At 42.1% G+C, this 27,739-nt stretch overlaps 1 protein-coding gene across 5 annotated transcripts in view; it reads right to left on the reverse strand.

The window, feature by feature from the left end:
- The window catches only part of COBL (cordon-bleu WH2 repeat protein), a 163,572-nt gene that overhangs the window by 94,139 nt on the left and 41,694 nt on the right, over window positions 1-27,739 (reverse strand). For all 5 annotated transcript variants that reach the window (XM_066627784.1, XM_066627786.1, XM_066627783.1 and 2 more), the window contains 6 exons: window positions 21,872-22,078; window positions 18,332-18,542; window positions 15,719-15,947; window positions 11,094-11,138; window positions 7,062-7,153; window positions 5,549-5,635 (listed from right to left, as the gene is read on the reverse strand). In XM_066627784.1, the coding sequence (XP_066483881.1) occupies window positions 5,549-5,635; window positions 7,062-7,153; window positions 11,094-11,138; window positions 15,719-15,947; window positions 18,332-18,542; window positions 21,872-22,071 (864 nt within the window). In that variant the 5' untranslated portion in view covers window positions 22,072-22,078. The remainder of the gene's footprint in view (window positions 1-5,548; window positions 5,636-7,061; window positions 7,154-11,093; window positions 11,139-15,718; window positions 15,948-18,331; window positions 18,543-21,871; window positions 22,079-27,739) is intronic.

The raw sequence follows: 27,739 nt of genomic DNA on the forward strand, positions 1-27,739 counted from the left end.
AGGAGAGCAGAGCTGCTTGAAGCAGCTCCATTCTCCCCAGGAATGGGGGAGCATAACTGCTGGATCCCAGCCCAGCCTCAGCTCCCCACCTGTATGCCCCCAGGGCCACCCATCGCCTGCCCTCCACTGCCTAGGAACACCTCCCTCTCTCCTCCTCCCCACCTCCTACCTTTTCCGCTTGTATCAGCCCAGCAGGGCCGAAGCAAGCATCTGAGGGGAAGCCGGAGCAGAGGTTTCCGTCAGCCTCCGTAGGCTGGCATTCCTCGGAGCGCCAGCCCAAATCCCCCTTGAGGACCCTCCCAGGCCTAACTACAAGTTAGGATTGTGCCCTAAATTGTATAGGGCTGCAGCTTTTTTTGTGAGAATTCCGCTGCTCCCCGGTTGGTTTCCATGGCTCCCTGGGGACCCATGACTCCCAGTTTGATAACCAGTGCTGTGTGATCCAGGGAAGATTTTTGTTGGGTGTTTTTTAAAGCCTCACATCATTTACATATCAACCTCAATCCTCCCACCACTTACCCCAAGATACTAGGCTATCAGGGCTTGTCCAAGCCAGTTTCCTCTCTTCTCTTCCCCTTCTAGTTTCCTTGTTCCCCCCCCCCCCGTACACTTTCAGCATTCTGTGTTGCAACTGCTCTCCATCATAGGATAGTTAGGCAGTCTACCTGACTTCTGGCTCTTTTGGATCCTCTTTTCCCCCTCTCTCATGGCAGAAGTGAGAACTGCCCTTAGAAAATAACGGAAAAATCCAGCGAGGCAATGATCATGCAGTGGCCCTTTCCCAACAAACAAACAGTTGCCATAAAGACAGGAGTTCTCCCTCCTTAGACAATGAAATATGCTCTAGCATTTTCTAATCTCTATGCCTTCAACCAGTAGTGCATCAAGCAGGGGGTCACGTACTAAGCATGTTCCATGTAAAAGTGTCACATTGGGGACGAGGGGAAGAGGCCCAGGAAGATGGTGGCCATCACCTCTTTTGTTTCTTGGAGAGGCTGCTTCTTTGCGCACCCCCCCCCCAAGGGGCATTAAGAAAGGGTGGCTCTGAGACAGATTGTAGGCCTGCCTCCTCCTCCCAAGTGGGGGGAGGAGGAGGAGGCAATTGGCTGCCCTGAAACTCAGTCAACCTGAAGACTTTCACCTCAGCTGAAGACTTTTAGGGCAGTCAATTACCACTGCCGCCACCTCTCACCCTGATTGGCTTGGAGGGAGGAGGAGGAGAACGAGGCAGCAATCAGCTGCCCTGAAATTTGGCCAAGCTGAATGCTTTCGCATCAGCTGAGTTTCAGGGCAGCTGATTGACATTGCTGTCCAGAAGTAATTGGCAGTGGCATCACTGCTAATTACTTTCGGGTCTTGGAGGTGACACAAGGAGTCACCGCCCTAAGCACCCCCATAAGTTTGTATGCCACTGCCTTCAACATTCCATAAGATCATGGAAATGCAGAAAGTCATGGAAACTTACATTTTGTTTAATTCATTTTTCTTTTAATTTCTAAATACTTAAGGAGTCCCAAGTATGTAAACAGAAACTACTAACTCATTTGTGAATGACTCCATTTTGCTTTCAGACTTGCACTCAAGCACCAAAATTTGCTGTGTCTGTGTGTGGGCAAGCATGTCTGTCTGTCTGTCTGTCACACCTTTGCCCCTTCACAATTAATGAAGAAAAGTCATGTGCCCAGCCACCTCCAGATAATGGCTAAACGGCTTACATTAAGCAGGGATGTACCTCCAGAACTGAAAAATATTCCACAAGCAATATAAAAATAATAACATTCTTTTATAACACTTCTTCAAACGTTATGAGCTGATGCAAGGAACTGTCAGCACAAAACCTGTTATATAGAATTCTTAAAGTTTAAACTGGGTTGCTAGGAAAGCTTGCACTTAATTCCTCTCACAATACGGTTAACAAAAGAGGACAATAGTCATTATAATCACATGCCAGTTAAAGCCCATTTAATTACTACCCCCCTGTCCTGCTGAAAACCAATATTCCAATATTTTTAAGTTCAGTTAACAATCTTTCTGACCTATGCCCCTCATACTTGAACACGATTCTGATTTGGCTTTAGTTAAATTTAGATGGCGCCACTGTCCACTATTACTCTCCTCCCACCGAAGCTTCGCTAATCTCTGCTGCCAGCTGCTCAAATGTTTACATTCGGAGGGCTCTCTCTGTTTGCACTGAAACAGTCTCTGTTCAGTATCTCATCTGTACAGATGCCAGACTGAAGGCAAGAAAGGTTTGCTGCTAGAAACTCATGATTAATAGTCTTCAATGTGTTTTTAACCCCCATTGGTCAAATCTGTTTCTGTTAGGCTTTTTACCAAAGCAAACTTGCACTACTTCAATCTGCAGGCCTATTTCTACTTTCGAATATGCCTCTGTGCATCAAATTCTGCTGCAGTTGGACTAATTACACCACAGTATATTTTTAACAAGCACAAAGTCAACTCCTAAATCTTATGCTATCCGTGCAACACATATACAGTTTATCAGTTACAAGTAAGGTGATCGTCATCTCCCAATTACATAGGCTGGGATCTAAAGAGCTACTTTAGGCATCCGCAAGGGCTTGACGCACACAGTGGAATTTTTGACATTTTTTTTAATGAACAACGGGTCCTCAGGCCATACCAGAAAATACTTTTGGAGAGTCCCACTCATTTCCAAAATGGTTTATTATGTGGTATGGGGTGGGGCGGGGACTGTTCTTCACTCTCTTCAAGATACGAAATCCTCTAAAGGCACAGTGATGATGACCCTTTTGGGCTTGGCATGTCAAAAAGTCAGAAAATGCCTAACCTCTGCTGGCGTGTCATCCTCTCCCCAGAATAAAAGAGAAACAATTCTTTACATATTCATTTATTTAAAAAATACAGTCCAATCATGTGTATGCTATGTATTATATAAAGAAAAGCCAAATAATTAAATAAATGAAATACAAGTAAATCAAACTTAGTTGTTGGTGAATGTTGGTATGTCACCCAAAATGTTGTGGCATGTCACCTTTGACATACGTGTCATAGGTGTGCCATCACTGCTCTAAGGAGAGCAATTACACAGTTCTTTGAATCCCAGCTATGAATTTTTATTTTTTTTTGGGGGGGGGGGGAGAAGTATGACACAAACTTTTCAAAAAATAATACTGAATGTATGGGATGGTGAACAGATGACCAGAGACAGAAGAGGGTCCTTAAGGATCAGTCAGGTGGAACAGCAATTGAGTAACTGATCCATTAGCAGGCCCACCCAGCTGATCATGGAGATCTACTGCTCTTGTACCCAATTACTGTGGTGGCGCAAGTCAGCTCAAAAGGTATTCACAGGAGATCCATTCCAGGACACACACACACCCCACAGATACAGAATTCTGTGGATAATGAAATCTGTGGAGGAGCCGCACTGGCATATTAGAAGTCATTTTTGAAGCATCTGAGATGCCTTCTGAGGCATGAGGGGTTGCAAGCAGCCTCATGAGAGGTGGGTAAAAGGGGTAATTTGTACCCAGGTCAAAAACAGGGCCCAGAAGCCACAAAAGGGGGCCCAGAAATTTCCTAGGTTCTTAAATTTTCCTGTCTCACCTGTACTCACTGCCCATGTGGGATGCTGGGGCACAGCTGCTGCTACCGGAAGCTGGGCCAAGGTATGCATACAAGACACTCCTTAATACAGTGTCAAATCTGGGAAGAAACTGGCCTGCTAGAGCAGCTCTTTGGCATGTAGATTCATTTGCCATGAAGGAGTGAATAGGAGCTCAGAGACACAGCTGCAGGGCTACAGCTGCTGCAGAAGTATGTTTTGGTGCAAACAGGACACTTTCCATTTTAGTGTGAGCCTAAATATGATGCTGCTAATTATATGCAATATTTTCTATATTTGAAAAAATTTAGAGTGACTTAGGAGTGTGTTTAGTTTCCCATATTACTGTACCTAGCAGCCGCCACTACTCAGGCAGGTAGACCTGGGCTCTGCATTGGGGGGGAGTCCAGGAGACCTGAGCTCCAAAGACTTTTCCTGCTGTTGCCAGCCTCCCCCTGCCCTGTTCTGCCCCCTCCCCACTCCTGTTCTGTCCACCTTTGACAACACCCTCTCCCACTTTGTTTCAACTCCTCCCCCTTTGGGAAGGGACCCAAAAGAAACTTTGTACGCCCTGATAAAATGCCTTCCCGAGGCCCTGCCTCAGAAGACCTCCTAATGCAACTGGAGGCACTTCTGGTCACACCTGGGAGGTCCTCTGAGGCCCTCCAGTTGCAGGCTCAATGCTCAGAAATATTCAAATTTGTGGATGCTGAGCCCATGGATAAGGAGGGCCCATGGCATTTGACATGGAATAATGCAAAATACTGCTTGCCAAAAAGAAAAGTCAAATATATAAATAGAATGTGGTGTGCAAAGACTAGTCTCTTACACAACTGAGAAGGATCCATAGATCTGCAAAACACAGCAACCTTTGGAAAGTGACTCAACATGGTTTAAGATCTGGATAAAAGGCACATAACTATTAAAGAGTACCTGTGCTGTAATTCTATATACACTTTCCCATTAAACTCAATGGAACTTATTTCTGAGTATACGTGTATAAGATTGAGCTGTCAATAAACGGGCACTTCAGACTCTTTAAAATACAACCATGGTTTTTTCCCCTGTAATCTATGAGGTGAAGTATAGCTCTTAACACCATGGACTATTTCTAGTCCACCTAATTTTATTTCCCTGGAGCAAGAAAACCTTTGAGAAACAGCCCGCCTTCAATTTTTACTATTTCCCTCCCTTAAATTTATCTAAAATGTAAACAACTGTACATTAGAGGTCCATATGGCTTAGTACTTGGGATATGTTCTCCTTACTCTTGATTTATGGAAATATAAAGTCTCTTAAAATAAATGCAACTAATTTTAGCCTACATCGATATGAGCCTCACATTACATGGATATTGGCTTTTCTCATGAAGACAGAGACATCAAGTGGCAGCCTGCATTTAATGTTCTGGTTTGATTGTAATCAGGGATGGGCAATCTCTCCATTCTTGGAGGCAACCCCATTCTCCAGAGGCTGGAACAAGCGACATCCTCACAAATGATTGGGCTCTAAAGGAACATTGGCATCACAGAGGGCCTCTTCCCAGGATTAAACCTCCTGTTGCAGATTTTCTGGTGCTTTTTGAACCTTAGAGTGATTTGCAACCCACACATCTCTAATTAGCCAAATGAATGCTGCAGCTGTTTTTCCTCTTGGAAAGAACTTGTATATAACCTTCATCAGAATGTTGAATCTCTTCAACCCCAACCCTGTGTTCTGCTATTATTGGTCACTGCAATTGGGTTACTATGCAGTTTTGAGCTCACCTTTCACATGTTTTTGTTTATCATATTTGTGGGATTTGGGGGGCATGTAAATGTTTTCTTTTAATCAGATATCAAATCCACAATAGTTCTATCAGCAAAGCAATGCACCTTCAGGAAAGTTCCAGCAAGCAACTAGAGTATAAAATATTTTCACATTGCAGCACCACCACCTAGAGACCATATTAGTACTTACATCAAGGCTCTGTTCACTTGCTGTTGTAGATTTTAAAGGCTCTTCACTGCAATAATCCTCATCCATCCTCATAAAGCACTCCTCTGTCTGGAACATAAATAAGCATCATACATAACCATGACAGAAAAAATGCATTCCATGTTAGCTATGGCAGGACAAATCACTAAAACACTGTGTGGGTGGAAAAACTAACTATACACACAATGGTCATTTGTTTAGTGCTTTGGAAAGCTGCCACAGTGGAGCCAATACCAGAGGAAGATCTAAGAAAGACAACAGAGGGATCAAGCACAGAAAGGGAGTGGACAGAAGAATGCAGAGACAGAATATTAGCATAAATTAAAGGATGAGGTTCTCCCACATCCACATGCCTGCTGAACTTTGCAAAGAATTCTGAAAGGTTTGTGAGGCAAATCTTGCCCTTACAGAAGCCATGCTGATTCTCCCTCAGCAAGGTTTGTTCATCTATGTGTTTTCAGATTTTATGTTTGATGAGGCATTCCACCACCTTACCTAGAACAGATGTTAGGCTGACCAGCCTATAGTTTCCTGGGTCCCCTCTCCTTCCTTGTTTAAAGGATTTTTAAATTCCTCAACATCAAACAAACAAAATATGGATTTGTGCCCTTTCCCTTGCTTACAGTAGTGCATGAAAAATATATTTTTTTCCTTACTGTCATCATTAGAGATACAAATCTAGGACAAAGTGTATTTTTCTACAAAAGGCAATAGGTCAGTATTACAAACTCAATTTCTGATATAGGAATTCAAATGACACAACTGAGAAAGAAGGCAGTTCATTAAATATCAACTTTTAAAACTGAGCACTCAAATCTACCCATTTTATTACAATTGTTAAAACCAACATTTTCATGCTTAGAGGTTAGTAACGTCTTGAAAAGCAGAACTGGAAGACTCATTTCTTTTGAATTTTTTTTTAATGAAAAATAATGCCCAACACATTTCTCAGAAAAAGACAAAACTGAGGAAACTTCAATCCTGACTTCAGATACTGTTTAAATAATTGAAATACTGTATGTAAAAGCATATTTATTGTTAAAATGAGGGAAGGAAGACTCTTAAAAGTTTTCCTCCAGAACTGTAGTTAACGTTTGATCACACTGAGCCAGGAATGTTTGTGGTAACTCTAATCAAGTACATGGGCTAAGAATCATAGAGTTGGAAGGGGCTAATAGGTCATCTAGTCCAACCCCCTGCCTTAGGCTGGTAAACCTCTTAGAGCATCTCCAACAGGTGCTTGTCAAGCCTCTGCTTGAATATCTCTAGTGAGGGAGAGTCCACCACCTCTCTCAGCAATCTGTTTTCCTGATGTCTAAGCAAAATCTCCTCTCTTGCAGTTTGTACTGATTGGTTCTAGTTTGGTTGTAATCAAACATATATTAAAAATTCTCATTTCTTTTGTTTTTAAATGAATGAACTACAAAAGCAGTGGGGGGAGGACACAAAACTGAACTGGAATAATTTGTTTAATAAAAGAAGAAGAAATATTCACCTTACTGTTTCTTTTATGTGTCTTGAAAAATCCCAGAAATCGTTTCTTTTCTTTTTCTGTTGTATCACAGTTAGTTGAATAATTCCTCGCCTCTGTAACACATATAATTCATCGTAAATACTCCAACCCAACTCAAAATTGTAATAAAAAATTCAGCTTCTTAGTTCTGAGGATAAAATTAGAAGGGGGGGAGCGATGGATATGAATTTTAATGCTTACCACTGCAGTATGAATTGGTCACATTAGGCCTGTGATGTTATTCCTGATTTAAATACAATTTTAGTGCTTAAATTCTTTCCTACTCTACATTTTTAAATTTTATTAGTAAGCATTCGAACTGACACCAACCAACATATTTTGACTGGGTTTCCCTAGTTACACGACTAATAGCCCAGTCCAATGCTGCCCTGGCACTGCATAGTACAGCAACGCCAAAATGGCCACCGTTGTATCCCAGAGCAGCTACCAGGTGACTCCAGGTTACATTGGTTCCCTTACCCCATATTCTGCTGGCCCCAAAGGGTCTCCTTAAATCTGTGCTAGCTCACCAGAAGCAAGGAGACCCATGTCAGGCTATGCAGCTCGGTAGGAGGGATAGGATTTGGCGGCAGCCTCTGCTGGCCACCTCCTGGGCCCAATCCACCCTCAGGCTTGCACTCCCTCCCCCCACTCTCGTTCCCTCCCTGCCTTCCCTCTCCCTCACCTTCCCCATTGCCCGGCAGGGAAACTTGTCCTGGCGCAGAGGCCCAGCACTGACTGGCATGGGCCTCTCCACCTGGCATTGTGGAGCATAGAATTGGGCCCTAAATCTATACATTTTACTTTTACAGTAAGGCAAATATAAAATACTGCAAAATTTCCCATTTGAATTGACATAAAGGACTGTGGGCTCACAAATGCACATGATAGAAATCTAATGTCGTGTTTCTCTTTGAAAAGTCACTGTGATAGGGTCATTAGGAGCAGAGAAGCAGTGTGTAGAAAGAAATACTTAACCCACAGACGGGAAATCCAGAGGGCAATTTGAAATGGGGATCCAATAAGGTTGAAATGGTTAAGCATCTCTGCCATTTCAATGCTCCCAATCACCTTCCCCCGCCCCATGGGTCATTTTTCAAACATGTCTGCCCTATCATCTGAAAATACTGCAACTTTATTGCTGTCTTCCTTGAGTCTGAATCATTGCTATAGGTTGAATGTTGCATAAAGACTGAGCTAATGGTTCCAAAGACAGGACACAAATTGTACAATTAATAAATGGCACACATCAGAAGAAGTTCTTCCTTCTTCTTTAGAACCTTCTAAAGGTTCTTCCTATAAAATGTTCTGCACTATAAGCGTTAACTGCCATTCTCTCACATGGACTGCTTGATGTTAGACTGAATTAAATTAACAAACCTACTGAGTTATTAAAATGCATTAAACAGGACATCAGTACAAGGCAAAAGGATCAACATGCCACAAATGAACACAGGATTCTTCAGTGTATTCTAATGTACCTTACATAAATGCATGAAAGATGACCTTCTCCCATATCTGCCTGTCCACTCCTCATCCAAGGCCTTACCTTGGGTCCCAACTTTTAGTGGGACTGGTAGGGAAAAGGGACAGGGCCTTTCCAGCACTGGCACCAAAACTGTGAAAGTGCCTCCCTTAGAAGGTACAACTGGTATAGGAAAAATTCTATCCAACTTTCCAGCACTTATGTAGCTGTTCCAATGGGGTGTGCACTGCATCCTGTGGTGGGAGGGTGGTTATAGAGACCTCCACAAGGTAAGGGGACATTTGTTCCCTTGCCTCAGGGCTGCATTCCAGCACCGGTGCAGTTGCAAAGTTGGATAGGATTGGGCCCTTAGTCCATACTGATTTTCTAATGTATGGTCAAGGTCAATTTATTCCAATGACCTTTAGTCAGTGTTGTTCTTTACTCTCTGCTCTTCTTTGATATATGCTACAGCTCCTATTCTATATGATGATACATTAGATTTTATTTATTGATCCTAGAATTTGTTCTTTTAATAACTGTTGCAAGCCACTTTGGTGGTCACAATGGGGCTAGAAGGGAAGGACAGAATTTTTTTTTAAAGCAAACTAACCTTTCGCATCTCAGTGCAAAATACAATATGCAAACATGTTATATACTCTGTCCATATTAAAATTGCCACTAATCTGCATTGCTAATTGGTCACTGACTAAATGATCAAGTCAATTGCGTCATCACTGGCCTAAAATAGGGTAAAATACTGTTGGTTCTACTAATATTAAAAAATAATGATTAAAGAATAAAACTTAGTCAAATGGCACACATGCTATATGGCCTTGAGCCATGAGGCTTCTTCATCTTTTTCCTGTCCTGGGTACCTTTAAGCTGAGCAGGGGCCCTCTAAGATTAGAAGAGGAGTCAAAGGTCCTGCACAGGGCTTGTGTTTCACTTGTTTTTTGCCTATTAACAAGATAAATTTGCAGTGTATGTAATTATAAAGATATTCTCTGCCAAGTATGCAATCAGACTTATTCTTATGGATGAGACGGCCCAGCTGTCTAAGGCCTGTATGATGAGAACACTTTGTTATTGCAACCACTTGTGCTCATTAATTAATACTAGTCTGCCATTATGTAATCCAACTGTAGTTTGGCAGTAAACACTTTGAGGTACAGTCAGTTCTCTTTATGTGCGAATTTGCTTATCTGTAAGAGGCAGCACTGCTGTTTACCTTTCATTATCCATGACTCTGTTCTCATTATCTGCTAAATTCATGCCAGTGCACTGGAGTGGGGCTTAGCGCAGTTCCGAGGGGGTAGGCAGGGGCGAGAGAGATTGTGGGAGGAAGAAGAGACAGTGGCCTCCTTGTGAGCAGGAGGCACTGCCAGTGCTGTGCAGGGGGCAGAGGAGGAGAACGTATATAGCCGGAAGGGGTGGGGTTGCAGTAATTGCATCCAGCCAATAATACTCCTCGTTTTTTAGACAGTTATCTGGAGTGTGTCAAGTTTCCACACTGAATGGGCATTGGGATTGGCATGTGGAAAGTTGCCGGACATGTTTGTGTCCACTTCCAGATTTGCCCTATCATCTTGGGAACTCAGTCGGAACCTTCACAACCCTGATGACGATGAGACACCTAAGATGAGAAGTCTACCTGAGGGCCGGGGCTGAGACAAGCCCAGGGAAGGAGCCAAGGGACAGGTGGAGGAGGAACAAAGGAATTCTGAGGTCTTGTTGGACCAGAAACCTTCAACGAGTTGAGGGATAGCCAGCATGGAGGAGGAAGCATCAGATGTTGATGAGCCCTCACTATCATCCAGTTCCATACTTCAAGACTTCATTATAAGATTCAGGTTCATAAAGTTCACAGAGTGTATGGTGAAGAGGGTCCCCTGGAACCTAACCCCATTTTTCCCATAAGCTCAGTGACTCAGTATCCAGTAATTCGGTGTCCAATAGGTTTTCCAGGAACCTAACCCTAGCAGATAACAAGAACTGACTGCATATAGGTATGTAATTTTGCTTTATTTGTTGTTCGAAGCTGGCTATTGTCTGTGGCAAATCATCTGTCCATTCCAGGTTATTGGGCACACATGTGCATTGTAAGTTACTTAATAAACCTCCTTGTAAGTAAACCTTGGATCGATCTCTTCATTTTCTTGACACCCAATAAGTTTGCCCATGGCGTTTTATTCAAAAGACTATCAAGAGAAGTGGGGGGGGGGGAAAAACTAACGCTACTTTGAGACATGCCGACATCCAACTAGGGAAAAGTATTGCTTATTTTCTGTGATTGTATCATTGTTCTGAGATGTGTGGTTAGTCGCTATGCATGTTTCAGTTCACTGTTGTTAATGCTTGCCAGCATACTCATGTTCATAAAGGATGAGTTCAATGGAGAAAATTTCCTGAATGTTTCTTTGAATGCCAGTGAAATGCAATGGTGCTCATAGCAGCCAACACAAAGAACCAAAATTCCTTAGTCAAAGCCATGCATAAGGAAAGCTTAAAAGAGAAGTTCTCTGTCTTCAAGTCTTATTATACAGTACCTCTATAGTTCAAAGAAGGTTCAGACCGAGCTTTTGATGGAAGAACTGGAAAAGCCAGGAAACGAAAGGACAAGAAAAGAGGAAGAATATTAAAACATGCAACACACAAACTCTGAATATTAGCTCTCACAAATGTAACAGGGCTATTGACCAATTCAGCAGCCTCCATTTTATCCTCTTAGCCTGATGCAACTACTCACAAATAATCAGGAGCGCACATTTCCAGGCACTTGTCTTAAACCATTTCCCAGGCTGAAGTCTTTCCATCCTTCCCCTATTTTCCTTATCGTGCAAACAGATGTGAGAGCTGCACAGTCCTGGGACAAGAACTCACATTTTCCTAGAGCCCATTTTTCCCTAGCTCCGACCAAGGCAGCTTAGTAGAACTTGAGAAACACCTGCCCTCACCTTACACTGCTCTCCGTGAAAACACCAAAGGACATACTGAGCCTGTAGGAAAGTGCCACACAGCCATGTGTGACTGGGGTAGCCAGCGTTTACACAAGAAAGAAATAAGGTTTCTTGTCCTAAAGTGCTCAATTTCAAAAAAGAGACACAAAGAGATGGCAGAGAAAGGGGACAGAAGTAGAAACAAAGATAAACTTTGAAATAATTTGTTGAAATTTCATGTTCATTATTTAAGCTTAGTTATAATCAATCAGTCAGTCCTCACAGGAAGGGGCTTAATAGAGTTGCCCTCCTCTATCACATATGTTAGCGAAAGCTCTGGTTGCTCCTGCCACATCATTATTTTAAGGCACACCTGGTTTTCTGCACAATACTTGATGCACAATGAGGCATACAAAGGAAGTGTTAAAGATAATGTAGGACTGTAGCAGTCAGTGACTACACAGGTAAGGCCTTGGTATCATATTCACACAGTGAATATTACAGGTAAGGCCTTGGTATCTGCAGGGGATCTGTTCTCAGACCCTCCGCTGATATTGGAAATCGTGAATAATTAAATCTGTGACCTTTGGTCCCTTAAGCCCTCCAGAAGGCTCTCCGAAGCCCAGGCAGGCAGCGTGCGTCCACCCACTGCCACTGCGGGTCTCAGAACTGCTCTTAGAGCCAAAAAAAATGCTGCTTCAGGCTTCCCTCATTTTTATGCTTTTTAAGGCATTCCAAGGTCGGGGAAGCCCTCCAGGGGCCTCCCCAGGCCTCAGAATGCCTTAAAACAGTGGTTCTCAAACTGGTGGGTCGTGACCCACCAGTTTGTGTAAAGGTTCCCCTGTCCCTTTAAGGGGTGAGGGAGAGGCAGGGGAGCTAACCCCAGGATCGCGCTGTTAAGGGGGGGCGAGGGGGGGGCTTGTGACTTACTTTATGCAGACAGAGCTGCAGCAGGCTGCAGGGGGTGCAGGAAGCTCTGCGCAGCCCTCTGCAGCGCTCCCCAAACCTCCTGCAGCCTACTGCAGCTCTGACTTCATAAAGTAAGTCACAAGCATCTCCCCTCGTTCCCCCCTTAGCGGCACGGTCCTGGGGATTGCGTCGCTGCCCTAGCCCCTCCCCCGCAAGAACTCACTGAGGGAGTAAAGCTTCCTCAAGTTTGAGAACCACTGCCTTAAAAGGCATAAAACCGTTACTTTCAAGAGAAATCAGAAGTCGTGTTTTTTCTGGCTCTAAGAGCCATTCTGAAGCCTGCAGAGGCAGCAGGAGGATGTGCGCTGCCTCTTTGGACTTCAGAAAGCCCTCTGGAGGGACCAGAGCAAAGCTCTGGTTCCCTTCAGAGGGCTCAGGTGAAGCCAAGTCTGGCTCAATGTGAGTTAGAGTCTATGAACTAATTTACAAATATCTCAGTACAAATCTCTAGACGACTTCATCCAGCAGCTTTATACAGATATAACAGATAGTGGTCCTCCAAGTTACCAGATTGAGGTCTTTTTTACACCTGTCAACCCAAGTTCTTTTAATCAGGGATGTCAGGGACTGAACCCGAGACCTTCTGCATGCAAAGCATATGCTCCAAGACTGGGCTAAGCCCTTCCCAGATTATCTTTGGTCATTTCTATCCAGTTCTTCGCAGCGATCTTTCCCATGGGAAACCAAACTATAAAATACCTAATTCAGACAAATATTTCAGAATAGATTCAATAACCTAAAACTGATTCATGTTTTCCAGAGAACTGCATTTTTTAAAAGATGTTCTTGTTATTTATTTTTTATTTCAAAAGAAATATTTATTTTATTTTTCACATTTTTATATTGCCGTTCCTCCAAGGTGGCATACATGGTTCCTTCCCTCCTTTTGTCCTCACATCAACCCTGTAGAAAGTTTACATATGTTGTATAAATGTGGTTTGACTCTTCCCACAGTGCTAGACGCAAAGGACTTGGTAATGAACAGGGTAGTTGAGCAGTAATACTTGCTACAGTTTATGGTAAGAGCACTTTAAAATTCAATAAAGTTTGGGGTGGGGTACAGTCTTGCTTATTTAAAAAAACAAAGTTTGTCTAAGTTTTTAAAATGCCAGAGGGTTTCTTTTAAAAAGAAAATAAAAGGTTATTTATCAGAGGAATCTGAAAGCAGAGACAGAACATAAATAAATTACTACATAAATAAAACATAAGTCCATCGAGGTCTTTACATGGAGGTGATACAACAAATAAAACACCAGTAATTCTGCAGGAGGTCTACAAAGGAAACACAGGATATAAGTTTTAATGATACCAATTCTAATAGTGGCACAAACATTTTTTGAAAATGAATTTAAAGTAGCTATTCATGTCTTTTGAAATCAGCCTAGGCCACAGTAGTCTAAAGATGAGGTAGGTGCCATGAAAGTTTAGAAAAAAGGAAACACGTGTTGTTGATTTTTAAAGAACAAAGAGATACCTCTTCAACTCCACTTCAGGATGAACAAACAGGTTTTCCCTGTGTTTTGTTTGTTTTAAAGAGAAAAAAAAATTGCATCTGAATTAGTTGCAGTTGTTCCTCAGAAGCAGGACCCCTAGTACACCTTGGCTCTTCTAATGCAAATGCAATACATTCACACAATGGGGCTCTCGTCCCACAGAGAAGTAAGCGGCTTCTTTCCAGAACTGAGTCTGGTGCTGCTTAGATGCCTGTTGACAGCAGCACTTGGAGGCAGGGCAGCCCCACCCTGTGTGTCCAGATCAGGCCAATCACCTGCTTGACAGCTGTTAGCTGGCATGATGCCTGGGAACAAGACAGGCTATTTGCAATCCAGCGGCAGCTGAACATACTCTGTAGCAGCTGCTGGCATGGATGATAGAATTCGTAAAGGGGAATGGATGTCACTGTTCTGATTTAAGTCATGTTGCAATGCCAAGTAGGTACACATAATTTGTACCAACAGCCATTTTTTAGTCACTGGTGAGGGAGTCAATGTGTCCACTTTGCACTGCTAGAATATTCCACACTGACTCCAATCTTCGCTATAAGTTTCTCAGGTGCCATGACTAATCTTCCAAATCTACTTAAGCACAGCTTCATCTCTTACGCAGGATTCTTCTGCTAGTCTGCACCTCCAGAAAATTCATATACTGTACTTTGAAATCATCTGATGCAGCAGAAGACTGGAAGCTGTGGCTTTCCCCACCCATTTCCCTCCTCAATCCTTGTTGCCCACAGCCCACCTGAAGCAGGAAAGGAAATGGGGGTGAATCACAGGACTGGGGATAAGAATAAGCAGGACGAACACTGCCAGACTTATCTGCCCCTGCATTGGGGAATTTGAAAGGTACATAAATATGCTCTGCAGGAGACAACCTGGCAACCCTACATCTACTCCAATCTTCCCACAGCACTGTTCCTATGTGTCTGCAACTTCTAACTGAGATTACTTCTGACCAAGGCAAATCATGCAAATACTCCCATCACCCTCCATTGGCATAAAATAGGAACACTCAGATTCTCCAGTGTGGGAGACGGACAAGACATTCCTCTTCTATCCTCTCTTTATTGTCTGCACAGCTTACAATAGCACCTGCTGAATGAGGAAGATGCTGCTAACTGAAACTGTTGCTCGTTATGTGTCCTCGCCTGTAGTATTCTAGGGCAGGGAGTCTCTAAACTTTTCAGCCAGAGGGCCACATCAAATGTCTGGCATGATGTCAAGGGCCAAAAAAATAAACAAATTTTAAATATTAAAATTTAAATAAATACATTTGAAAGCCTCAGAAAGCCTAAGGCCTTCAGACAGCCCAAAAACATCACTTCTGGTTTTTCAGAAAAACCAGGAATTGATCTTTTCAGGCCATTAGAAGGCATTCTGAAGGGAGGCACATGGCCTCCCTGGCCCTCAGAACACCTTCCAGATGCAACTGGAGCACACCTTTGGTCACATTTGGTTGAGCAGGCAAGAGGCTTATAGGGGACCAGAGATTTGCTGCAGGCCAGGCAGAAGCTTGTCACAGGCCACATCTGCCCCTGGGGTTTGGAAACCCCTGTTCTAGGGTATCTGATCAGAGGGCCAGGAGAAATTTCAAGCTGGGTATGGCAGTATGAAAAATAAAGCACTCTCCTTACTTCTCCAGTTTTTAAAAAGGTGCATTTTAAAGTATAATTCTGCATACCCTGCCATAGTGTACATGTATGGTGAGTATCATCACTAACTGCTAGTAAGTATTTTCCTCACTGTATGTTAGCATATGTCTCAACTTACCTCTTTTCCTGTCCCATGCATAAAGCTCCTTTATCCCCAGTTCATTCAACGACTTTGTAAGTTCTAGTTCCTCCCCTGTGACAGCATCTTTCAAGAGGACAAGGTGTTCCTGACTGACCTCACATTTCTCACAAATGGCTGGAACTATAGTCTGGAGGGGAACCTCTGGGCTCACTCGAACCACTGCCTTCTGTGTCTTCAGGTAATTTACTACGAGCCTCATGGTTTTCTGGGAAAGCAAACCAGAAAAGTGAAAGAGACTATGAGCTACAGCACTTCAAGTAACTTCAAAGCAAATTTTGCAACATTATTCATACTGGGCAAGAGGGTTAAAGAAAACTCAAGGAATGTCCTGTTCAATGAACCAGGACATATACTGAAATGACAGAACAGGATTCCACATCATATTGTTCTTGTAAATGCATCAACACTTTTAAATCACTTGTGAAACATTCATACATAAAATAGTGAAAAACATTAACACAGCACTCAAGAAAGAAATGCTGTACAATTATTCCAATCTGAGATTTGGAGAGAAAAAGGAACAAAGATTCTGTTGCAAACTTGCAGATATTGCTTCAGCTGTAATGGTTCTGACCTCCCTACAACCTCCTTTATAAAACAGCTGCATATGTGAACTATGTAGAATTTTCCCAATAAGGAACATAACTTCTTGCAGTAAACGAACTATACTAGGCACAGCGGGGAAAAATCCCACCAAACTCTAAACCTCCACCAGGTGGCAGGATTTTTCATTATATCTCAATGTTGTCCATTTTACCCTCTGCCTTCCAAAATGCGGTATTTATAGTATTTATTCATCAATAGATGACTTCACAAATAAAGCAGTCAGCACATTTTCAAAATGGTTTTTCTTTCTTTTCCAGCTGAATTGGTACATATTTTGTGATACAAAGATCTCAGAGTTCTGCAATACATATCAAAACACAGACTACATGTGGTAAAAATAACCATCAACCAAGAAGTGAACAAGTTAAGTTTTTAGTACTGACAGCACTTGTTTTCCCTGATGATGAAGAAGAGTGGGAAGGAAGCTATATCCACTGTCAAAATGGCCACTAAACATACCCAAAATTAATTGTGTACACTTCCCTTTCCACGAGGTTATGCTACGTGTTCATCTTCTACGTGTTCATCTTCATTTCTTCTTCTCACTAGTTCATCTAGTGTTTCTCAAACTGTGGGTCAGGACCCACTAGGTGTGTTACAAGCCCATTTCAGGTGGGTTCCCATTCATTTCAATGTGTATTTTATTTTTAGTATATTAGACTTGATGCTACCATGATTAAGTGACTGCATTTGGAGAAATGTTACAGATCTTTACTTTTAACAGGCGACTATGTTTATGCTTTTAACAATGATAGTCAGTGGGGTTTACTTCTGGGTAAGTGTGGATACGATTGCAGCCTTTGGAATGTTTGTGTAATGTTTAAAAATATCATCATCGTTATTATTCACATTAAAATGACAATACAGCTGATAACTATCAAATATGTACACACAAAAACCACAACATTCATCAGCTGGTAAATCCTCAACCCCAAGGACATCTGCCTGACATCTGTAGATGAGGTACATTATTATTATTATTATTATTATTATTATTAAATTTTCGCACAGTCAGGTAGGTGTTACTGACTGGTTTGTTTGATCCAGACATCAAGTCCTTCCCAAGGACCTGGGATGCCTGGTTTTTATCCTATAAATACCGTTGCAAAATTTAAATTGTTCCCAATAATGCTGCTTCTTGCAGTTGATTGATGGCAATTTCTGTGGCCCCTATGCTGCTCAGGTGCTCTTCCATGTGTTTTGCATCTGTTCTTAATGCAATAAAATTAATAAATTATTAATTATAATATTTATTAAGAATATTTATATACCCCTTTTCAACAAAAAAGTTCACAAAGCAGTCAACAACTGGGAGAGTCAGGAGTTCTTTATTTTAAATAACTGTTTAAACATACTTATTATAAACTTTTAATTTACTTAGGGAGCAATCCTAACCCCTTATGTCAGTGCTTTCCTGCACTGGCATAGCGGTGCCAATGGGACATGTGCTGCATCCTGCAGTTGGGTGGCACTCACGGAGGCCCCCTCAAAGTAAGGGAATGTTTGTAAGGACATAAGGGAATTGCCCTTATGTCAGTGCTGGAAAGCACTGGGTTAGGATTGCGCCCTTAATTGATTTGATTTTGCTGAATTGGGGGGGGGGGGTGTTAAAATTTTCCTGCTTGATTATGACACTTCTGGCCATGACATCACTTCCAGTGGGTCCTGACAGACTGACATTTTTAAAAGTGGGTCCTGGTGCTAAAAAGTTTAAGAACCACTGCTCTAAATGTTCCTGAACTTTCTGACCTGTTCTGGACACAATCATCTTGCGTCATCAACAGCCATGGCAACTACTCCATATTGCCCATAGACATCACTAGCTGAAAAACAGGAGCTATCATTACATCACAATAAGACAAGATCTTAATGTTAGTCCTCAAACCAAGTGCTAACTATTTCAGGATCAATACATATATATGGAAACAGGACTTCACAACATCTTGATATTTGCCCAGAAAATACTTAGATGACAGTTCTGACCTCAGGAATCTTGGGTGGGGGCCGTTTTGTCTTTCCTTCCGGGACTTTCTCCTTCAGAAGTATCTTCTGTATATCCAGGGCCCCTATCAAAGTATTTGGCTTATAACTCAAAGGCTGTTGGGCCCCCCAAGGCTGCAGTTCAAGAGTGTGGTGAGCTGGATTTAAGCGGTATCGGCTGCACAAGTCAACTAACAGGTCCATCACTGCCTTACTGTAAGAAAGAAGATGCTGGGGGTTATTTAGACAACAGGCCACAGGGAATAATGTTGGTGGATGGGATAGGGTGAAACAATACCTAGACAGTATAAATATCTGCAAGAAATAATATTAGGTCATTTTTTTGCTTTAAAGGAAGAAAAAGTTTTAAAAACTGCTAGAGAGGGGACCTTTTCTAGAATCCAGCTGATACTCACAACTAAAGATAGCAAATTCACAATCTCTTTTGGAGATAAAATCCTCTGGATAAAACTGGAGACCCCTTTGTAATGAAGATTAAAATCCAGTGCAGGCTTTCCTTAGCGTAAGCCCTATTTAAGTGTATGGCTTACTTCAAGTAAACATATACAAAATTAACCTGCAGCATTTTTTCTTCAACTAAACTTCATTTTAAAAATTTTAGATCCCACCTTTCCCATGCCAAAGTAAATGCCTAAGGCTGCAATCCTAACCCCTTATGTCAGTGCTTTCCAGTACTGGCATAGTGGTGCCAATGGGACGTGTGCTGCATCCTGCAGTTAGGTGTCACTCACGGAGGCCTCCTAAAAGGAAGGGAATGTGTGTGTGTGTGTGTGTGTGTGTGTGTGTGTGTGTGTGTGTGTGTGTGTGTGTGTGTGTGTGTGTGTGTGTGTGTGAGTGAGTGAGTCATGCTTTGAGCTCTCGCCGAAAGGAGGTAGTTCTTAATTCCCCCAGAAGGGAATTTCATAGTTGTCGCACCACTACAATCTTGCCTGTTGTGCATTTACTAGTAACACATGTTGCACACTGTAATTTAGTTAAGACATAACCTGTGATTTCATTTTAGACAATTTGTTATAAACATGGATACAATGATCAGAAGAACAGACTACCTACTAAGGTTTCGAAAGACAATGTTCTGCATGAATGAACAAAGCCCACTTAGGAAACATTTTTCATAGTGTGAAATTGGAACTGTTGCTCCAGGTCTGGAATTCAGACAGCACTACGAACTTCAGAATTAACTCTGTAAGGTCATGTCTGAGAACTACTTCTGTAGTTATCTTGAGGCTTTGGAATACCCTATATTTAGTTCTCCTTGTGTCTATTTGAAAAAGACTGCCTTGCTCTGATTGGATACACTATAATTCTTTGTATCTGAACCCCTAGATATCATAATTTAAAGTACAGGAAACACTCACAAAGCCCATGCGTAAACATTTGTCACACTCACAAAGTCCAGGAGTGACGTCTGTAGTCACACCTTTATTTCTTCTTCCTCCATATTTTTGCATTCAGAACTCAGAAACATCAGTAAGAAACATGATTAGGATTACGTTCTCCTAACTACTATTTATATAACCCAGGGCAGTAAGTTTTCTCTGCCCCCACTCTTGCTTTATTATTAAAAAGGCATGATATATAAAACCAAATTCTGGAAAGTAGAGACGACAGACTTCTCTGTGTAAGCAACATTTATCAGAATGACCTCATCTTTAAGTATCAAGTTATATAGTTTACTAGGGTGTCACATACTGTAGCTTTCCCCTGTCTAATCCTTGGAGAAAGGAGATTCAGAATGGAATGTTTGAGAACAAATAGAGTTGCATTCACTTTTGTGAGAATAACTTCCCAGTTGTGTCTCTACTCCAGCATTGTTTCAGACTCCTAGTAAGTCATTGCCAGTAGCAGGCTGTCATGTTTAAACTACAACGTTCAGAAACTTGATTGTGAAAAGTAACTACAGAAAAGTATCTTTGTACAGAATCATTCATTGACAACATACATGTACTACTATCAGGCCTAGCAGCCTGGAACAAGCTTGGAAGCAAAAAGGCAGTAAGGGCTCAGTCCCTCCCAAAACAATGATTTGCTTAGACAGAGATGGCAGGCTAGAGCCAGGAATGAGGTGGAATCCTATGGACCCCTTGCATCCATGCTGAGCTGGTATACCACCCTCTGCTCAGTTGCAGCAATAATGCTAAAATACAACAGGGAGCAAGATGCCATAGTACAGAAAATAATTGGGTTCTTCTGCCCCTAGAGGCCGAAGTTCAAGATCCTTGGTACCTTACAAAAAAGTGGACTCTGCATTGTGTCAAGGTTATGCTGCAGAGAAGGACCCAGCTTGAACTGAAGGCCAGAGCTGTTATTGTATGGGAGAAATTAAAAACTGCAGAACAGTCCTATCTGGCCACAAAACCCAGCTTCCTAAGGGTCTCAGGTTTCATTACAACAAAAGCAAGATTTTGACCCTTACCATTGCAAAACCAAAGTGGTAACCAAAAAATGTTCAAAGTGATTTCTTGTTAATGAAAGTTAATGAAAGTCAGGAAGGAAAGCCTACAAAAATATTAAAAGGTATGTTTGAAAGGATTTTGCCCCTTCTTTTTAGAGAATAAGAAACAAAAAGGGAAAAATACATAACAAATGAACTACTGTACATAAAAGTTATAATTAGTAAGCAACCTATACATAAATATCTAAAAAAGGACTAAAATGTCTTTACAATGTCCAAAAAAAACCAGTATTCTTTTCCATCTGTAAGTCAAACAGGATGATCAAAAGCAGCAAAATCAGAAGCTGCCCAAGGCATAGTCTGAAATCATATAATACCAACACTCTGCTGAAGCTAAGCAGGTTTAAGTCTCATAATTGCCTGGATGGGAGACCGACTGAGAACCCAATGTATACAGTCTTGAGTTCCTTAATGGAAGACAGACAGGATACAATCATATATATAGGCGTACCTCCATATCCATGGGGGTTCTGTTTTGGAACCCTCCACAGATACCTGATACAAGAGGACACCTACCCCCACCCTCCAGAGGGGTCGGAAACTCTTCTCCCCTCGTCTTCGGAGGGTCCTCTGAGCCCAACAGAGGCTGCAGACATCCATCCGCAGCCTCTGCTGGGCTTGGAATTTGCCTCTAAAGCTCAGAAGTCACTTCTGGTTTTACAAAAAAAAAAAACGGAAGTGATTTTTTTTTCACCTCTAAGACTCAGTCTGAGCCCGGCATTGGCCGTAGTTGGACATCTGTGGCCTCTGCTGGGCTCAGAGCACACTCCGGAGGTAAGGGGAGTAGAGCTTTGGGGGAGGGCACATGCTGAGGGGGTGCACAGGGAGGCATGGACCTGATCCGCAGATAAGTGAATCCGTGGTTCGGAGATCCATATAGACAGGACCCCTTGTATTTTATTTGTGACCAAGTATCTAGGGAAACAAAATAGGAGCTCCCAAACGACTATGTAACAATGGGTTATATGCAGCAGAACTCAAGGAGAAGCAAGAGATACACTGTTGTGGACATCTCCCTCATCAAATTATTATTGTAGAAGGAAACATTTAACTGTCTGAAACCTTACCTTCCATGCACAATATTTTTCTGTTCTTCTCCATCTGGGAGAATGACTGTAAAATCCACAGTCCTATTAATCAGATTTTCCTTCATAGTTATCACACCCTGATCAGCAAGCATTTCCTGGTCTGTGGTTTGTCTGTGTTCATTATTAACTTTACAAGCAGCAGGAGGTTGGTTTGGCGGAGGGGGTGCACGGGCCTTCATTCTTCGCCTGAAGGTGAGGAAAAGACAACAGAGAATAGGTTTAATATGTACGAACCGTCCTCCATAATTTATTTATCCTTGATAAGAACTGCCTCATTAACAAGTAGTTCATTGCAAAACAACAGAACAGGCACAATTAGGTATTGACTCTTGTTTAAGACAAAATGCAATGTTGCATCATCCAGGGCTTTTTCATATTTTGTGCAGCAAACATTCAATCATGGTTCCCCAACAGATAGCCATTTCATGTTTAGATGTGCATGTCTCTTCTACAAGCTGTAGTATTCATTTCAGGGCACAAAGTAGCTACACGGACATTTCAAAGCCACATATTTTGACATCTTTCTGGTGCAGGATATTAGTAATGTTTTGTGCGTGTGCTCCAGTGAACTACATCTTTGATTAACCAAGTTGAAAACAAGAAACTGTTACCTGGTGGAGACTGCAGATGTAACACTGACTACCTGCAAACTCTGTTTTGCAAATCAAGAGTGAGCCTCACAAACATAAAATCCTTCCCAGCTCTGGAGTGATTCTCCTTCCTTTAGTGTTTACCTTGATGTGTACACCACCACCATGTGCCTCTAAATTTCTGCAAACACGGGCGGGGGGGGGCCTAGATAAGGACTATAATGTGGCAAGGTGAGGAAAGTTTAGCCTTTCTCCCTATCATTTTCCCCAAATAAAATCCCCCCAGCTGCTGTTTGTCCCATTACAAAAAACATACATGCACACATACAAAGGTTTTTCATAACAGGACAAACAGAAGTGCTTCAGTGAGGCAATTCTGAAACTGCTAAACTCTCCCCAGCACTGCAGTCCCATCTCAATTCCACCTATCCACAAGCAAAGTGTTAAAGAGACTGAGCATCTGTTCATGCATCTCCAGTATACAGTATGGTCTGGTTTGCCCCTTAGCTTGTTTGTGTCTGTAGAGCAAAATATTTACAAGTTGATAGCTGATGAGCTTCCTTCACATAGCTGTAAATTTTAATAAGGCCCAGTTTCAGGAAAATCACATCCAGTGCATTCAGACAGAGAGAGAGAGTAGAGAACACTCTGTTGAACACTGCTTCAACATGCACACTTTGACCATTTAGTCTTTCCAGTGTATACACAGTCAATGTGTGAGCATTTCCATTGAATTGCCACCCTCTACCTGCAGCTTTAAATGCGCAAATCAGGTTGGTCTCTGTGTCATCTCTATATGGAAAAAGCAATCTACTCTTAAACAAGTCCACTAAGAATTCCACTGACGATACTAGATCATGTCACTGATGACAAGCTAGGTTTGGCAAGGAAGAGAACTACCAAGTATCACATTACTAATCCAGCACACAATATATTGGCAACGAAAGCATATTCTTACACAATCTCTCCTACACGATGTCCAGTGTTTTCTAAAACCACCCAAACAAGAAGAACATAGGCATACCTGCCTACAGCAACAGGTATCTACAATCCACATATTCAGAATCTTGTTCATGCACACATTTGTGTTCATCTTATAGAAAATACAAGACCATTGCTGAAAAGACCAAGTCTGAAGTGTCAGATAAATTAAAGCTTGTTGTTGGCATCCTTCAGTCTCGGAAGACTATGGTGTCACGCTCTGAATGGTGGTTCTGGAACAGAGTGTCCTCTCCAGTGTGCGAAGCCTGGGTAAAGTAGGTATGGAGGATAGGCTGTTACCCATGCAGCAAATCCCCCCTCTCCACGTCGCTGAAATGGTCCAATGGAAAGGCAGAGGTCAATACGGTTGGTTCCTATAATTAAAGCTTATTGTTTCCTATATGGCATGTACCGCACCTCAGCTTGTACAGTTACATCTGCTGAGGCTTAAAAAGTACTTTTGCTGTTATTGTTCAATTTGCAGAATATCTGCAACTCAACGGTTAATAAGGACAAGTTACCTCTATATATTATCCTTCCTCTCAGAGTTAGTTTCTTGACAAAAGATGCCTCCAAAGGAAAAATAAGAATGAGCTGTCTAAACACACACAGAATGAACATGATTCCCAAGATTCACAAACACTGAGAACCTGAAATGCAATGAAAGTAAGTGAAAGCCCTTTGGACTGATACTTATCTTAGTTATATATTAATAAAGATCAGTAGCAATGTAACCTTGGAATAACAAATCCTATGCTAAGAAACACACACAACAACTTCATCCCACTGGATACCTTAAAAAAATATATATATACACAGAGGAACAAAAAAACCACAGCCAGACTAAAATTTCCACCTACAGCAGGGGTGTCAGACATAAGGCCTGTGGACAAGATACAGTCCACAGAAGCTCTTTATTCAGCACCCATAATAATTGGGCTCTTCCAGCACCACCATCAGCTACTCTCACCTGCTGAGCTGCGAAGTGACACATTAGCAGAAGTGGCATTGCTGAAAGGGTGGTGCTGGGAGAGTCTAATTGTCCTGAGGTGTTGGGACAGCCCTATCACTTCTGGCTTGATATCACTGACAACCCTCAGCAGATGCTATGAATGCTGCTCAGCCTGCTGTATGAAACACATTTGACACCCCTGACCGACAACATAAAGAACTGGTGAGCTTTACTAATATATCAAAGTGCATCTAGGGAAATACTTGGGAAGTTGCATCTTGCGTTTTTGACTGAATTTGGGGAGGGCATATTACTTTTGCTAAAGTGAGCAGAGAAGAATTAGCACCAAGTACAGCATTTATCTGAAAAACAAGAACAGCATTTCAAATATTCATATGATGTGTTCCCCACTTCCTCAACCAGTGAGACATTCCAGGGGCAAGGCTACCCTGGTTTAGCTTCCTTTGGAACAGGGAGATCACTGGAGATTTATGGTGGCATTGTAAAATTTGATTTATTTACAAATATACATGTTGCATATCAGGTGGAAGTAAACTGCAAAGCACCCTGCCAATTAGTAAGTTCACTACATCATTTCTAACTTCTAAAGAGACAACCCAAGGCACTTCTAGCTCCCTCTTACCAGTCATACTGTATCCCATGAAAATGTACAAGAGCAGTTCCTATTCACTCACAAATCAGTCCTTCCCATCAGCTATGGGTGACAAGCTGAGTCACCTTGTAAACTCTGAGGAATTCCTACCTCCCAGAAAAATCTCCCAGTAATGCAGCATCAATTAAGGAATGCTAGCACTTTTGTGAAATGTCTGGTTATAATCAAGCTTTGCCTTTGGATTAGACTATAGTGATAGGCCCATTCACCAGCAATCAGACAACAATCTCGAAAATAACTTCATATGAATTTGAACAAATACGTTTGCTGCTTACATAGGACTTCACTAATACGGAAAGAGTTTTACAATATAAGTCTTGAATTCAAATGTGGCAGCCACATTTGCTGCCCAAATTCCGTTTCCCCTGGCCCAGTGGTTCTCAAACTTTTTAGCACTAAGACCCACTTTTTAAAATGACACTTTAACACAGTGATTTTCAACCTTTTTCATCTCATGGCACACTGACAAGGCACTAAAATTGTCAAGGCACACCATCAGGTTTTTGACAATTGACAAGGCACACCATGTTGCCAGTGGCAGGTTCACATCCCCATTGGCCCCACTAATAAATGATCTTCCCCCAGATTCCTGTGAAACACCTGTGGACCATTTGTGGCACACTAGTGTGCCAAGGCACAGTGGTTGAAAATGGCTGCTCTAACGGGACCCAACTAGTTTTACAAGACTTTAAAAAGGTGATCAAGAAAGAAATAATATTTTTATTTATAGGAAATATTTATTTATGGTTTGCAAAACAAACAAACAAAAAAAACCTTGATCAATTTCTCGTAATGAGGCAGCCCTAATGAATAGCCTTAAGGCTGAAGGGGCTTAGTTATGTGACCCAGCATTCACCTGCTACCACTACCTTTCACTAACAGACTTGGAAAAAGCCAACACCAGAAAAAAGACACTCAAACATTTATCTACCTAAATTTATACAAGCTTGCAAACTGCAGCAGCTAAGCTGTTTGCAGGGCAATTGGAAGCTATCTTGCAAACTGCAGGACACAAAACTTTGCAAGGCAGTTAACAGTTATCTGATTTTTGAATAGCCTCATGGCTTGAGGCTGAGTTATCTGAATTTGGGTGCAATCCTAAAGAGCAGTTATGCCGCCATAGGAGCCCTGGGAAGGTCACAAACGTGGCGTAAAGCACATTTGTGCCTCCATGGGAGGAAGCTGCATTGGCGCAGCTAGATGCGCTGACGCATGGAGGCTGGCAGAAGCCTCCACGGCAGCTTCCTCTCTGCTGCTTATGCCACCACACCCGCGCCGACACAAGCGGTGAAGGTAGGCATGGGGGGCGTGGAGGAGGCAGGAGGGGGTGTTTCTGGGCAGGCGATGGGCGGCCCCAGGGGCAAGCACGCGGGGAGACTTGGGTGGGGCTGGGACCCAGCAGTTATGCAAGAGCTTCCTCTTGCCTCTGGCTGAGCTGCTGCTGGCCAGAAACCCGTGTTGGATACAGCACAAGCTTCCTGGCTTGCCTGCTCCGGCGCGGGTTTGGATTGCGTCCTTTGTTATCTGATCTTCCCATCACCTATGTTTTCACTTGAGGCTCTGTGGGACCCACTAGAACAGTGTTTTTCAAACTGTGGGTTAGGACCCACTAGGTGGGTCGTGAACCAGTTACAGGTGGGTCCTCATTCATTTCAATATTTTATTTTTAAAATATTTTGACAATGCTACCATGATATATGACTACATTTGGGGAAATATTACAGACCTATACTTTTAACAAGCTACTATGTATATTATTTTAACAATGATAGTCAATGGGACTTACTCCTGGGTAAGTATGGGTAGGATTGTCACCTAGGATTGTTAAAAATGGTCCTGCTTGATGATGTCACTCCCGGTCATGACATCACTTCCGGCGGGACCTGACAGATTCTCATTTTTAAAAGTTGGTCCCGGTGCTAAATGTGTGAGAACCACTGCACCAGAAATAAAGTTACAACTCACTAAGTAACTTTCAAATTGGGTCCCGATCTTCAAATTGAGAAATGCTGCCCTAGCCTAACTCAGGTATAGAAATGAACCAGGCTTGAATTAAAGTGTCTGGAGCAACAGAACACAGGGAGATAAAAAGAGGTCTCAGCTTCCCTCATCCACAAACCTGTTTTGTTAAAAAAAAAAATCAGATCACTACCCCAGTCAGAGTGAATAGGACAGACATGCAATTAAATGAGAGCAGCTACTGCCATGTCTAGTTTAGTCATCAGATGGGATCTAGCATAAATTAGTCTGCAATGTGAAGGTAAAACCTACACTATACATTCACTGTTTCTTCCTTTTTTGCATGAACAAAATTTGCACATGGCAGAACTAGTGCAACAGGGGCTCAAGGAATCAATTTTGAGCCTCAGATTTGAAGAAGTCCAGAATGACATGACAAAACTTTTTCAAAAGCTAAATTGGGCAGTATACAGAGAAGTGCAAAATTCATTCAACTAAGTATTAATTTGGAAAAGCCCTATGTATTAAGAGGAGGCAATGAAATACAATGGACCAGAATTGAGTTAGGCACCAAAGTAAATTAGCATACAAGAACTCCTGCTATAACCACCAAACATCAGAATCCCAGAAGTCACCTGCATAGTGAAAGAAGAAGGGGTCTCTATTTAAAATGCAGCAAAGCACGTCTGCTC

This window comes from Tiliqua scincoides, chromosome 5 (genome assembly GCF_035046505.1).
Source record: "Tiliqua scincoides isolate rTilSci1 chromosome 5, rTilSci1.hap2, whole genome shotgun sequence".
NCBI lineage: Eukaryota > Metazoa > Chordata > Lepidosauria > Squamata > Scincidae > Tiliqua > Tiliqua scincoides.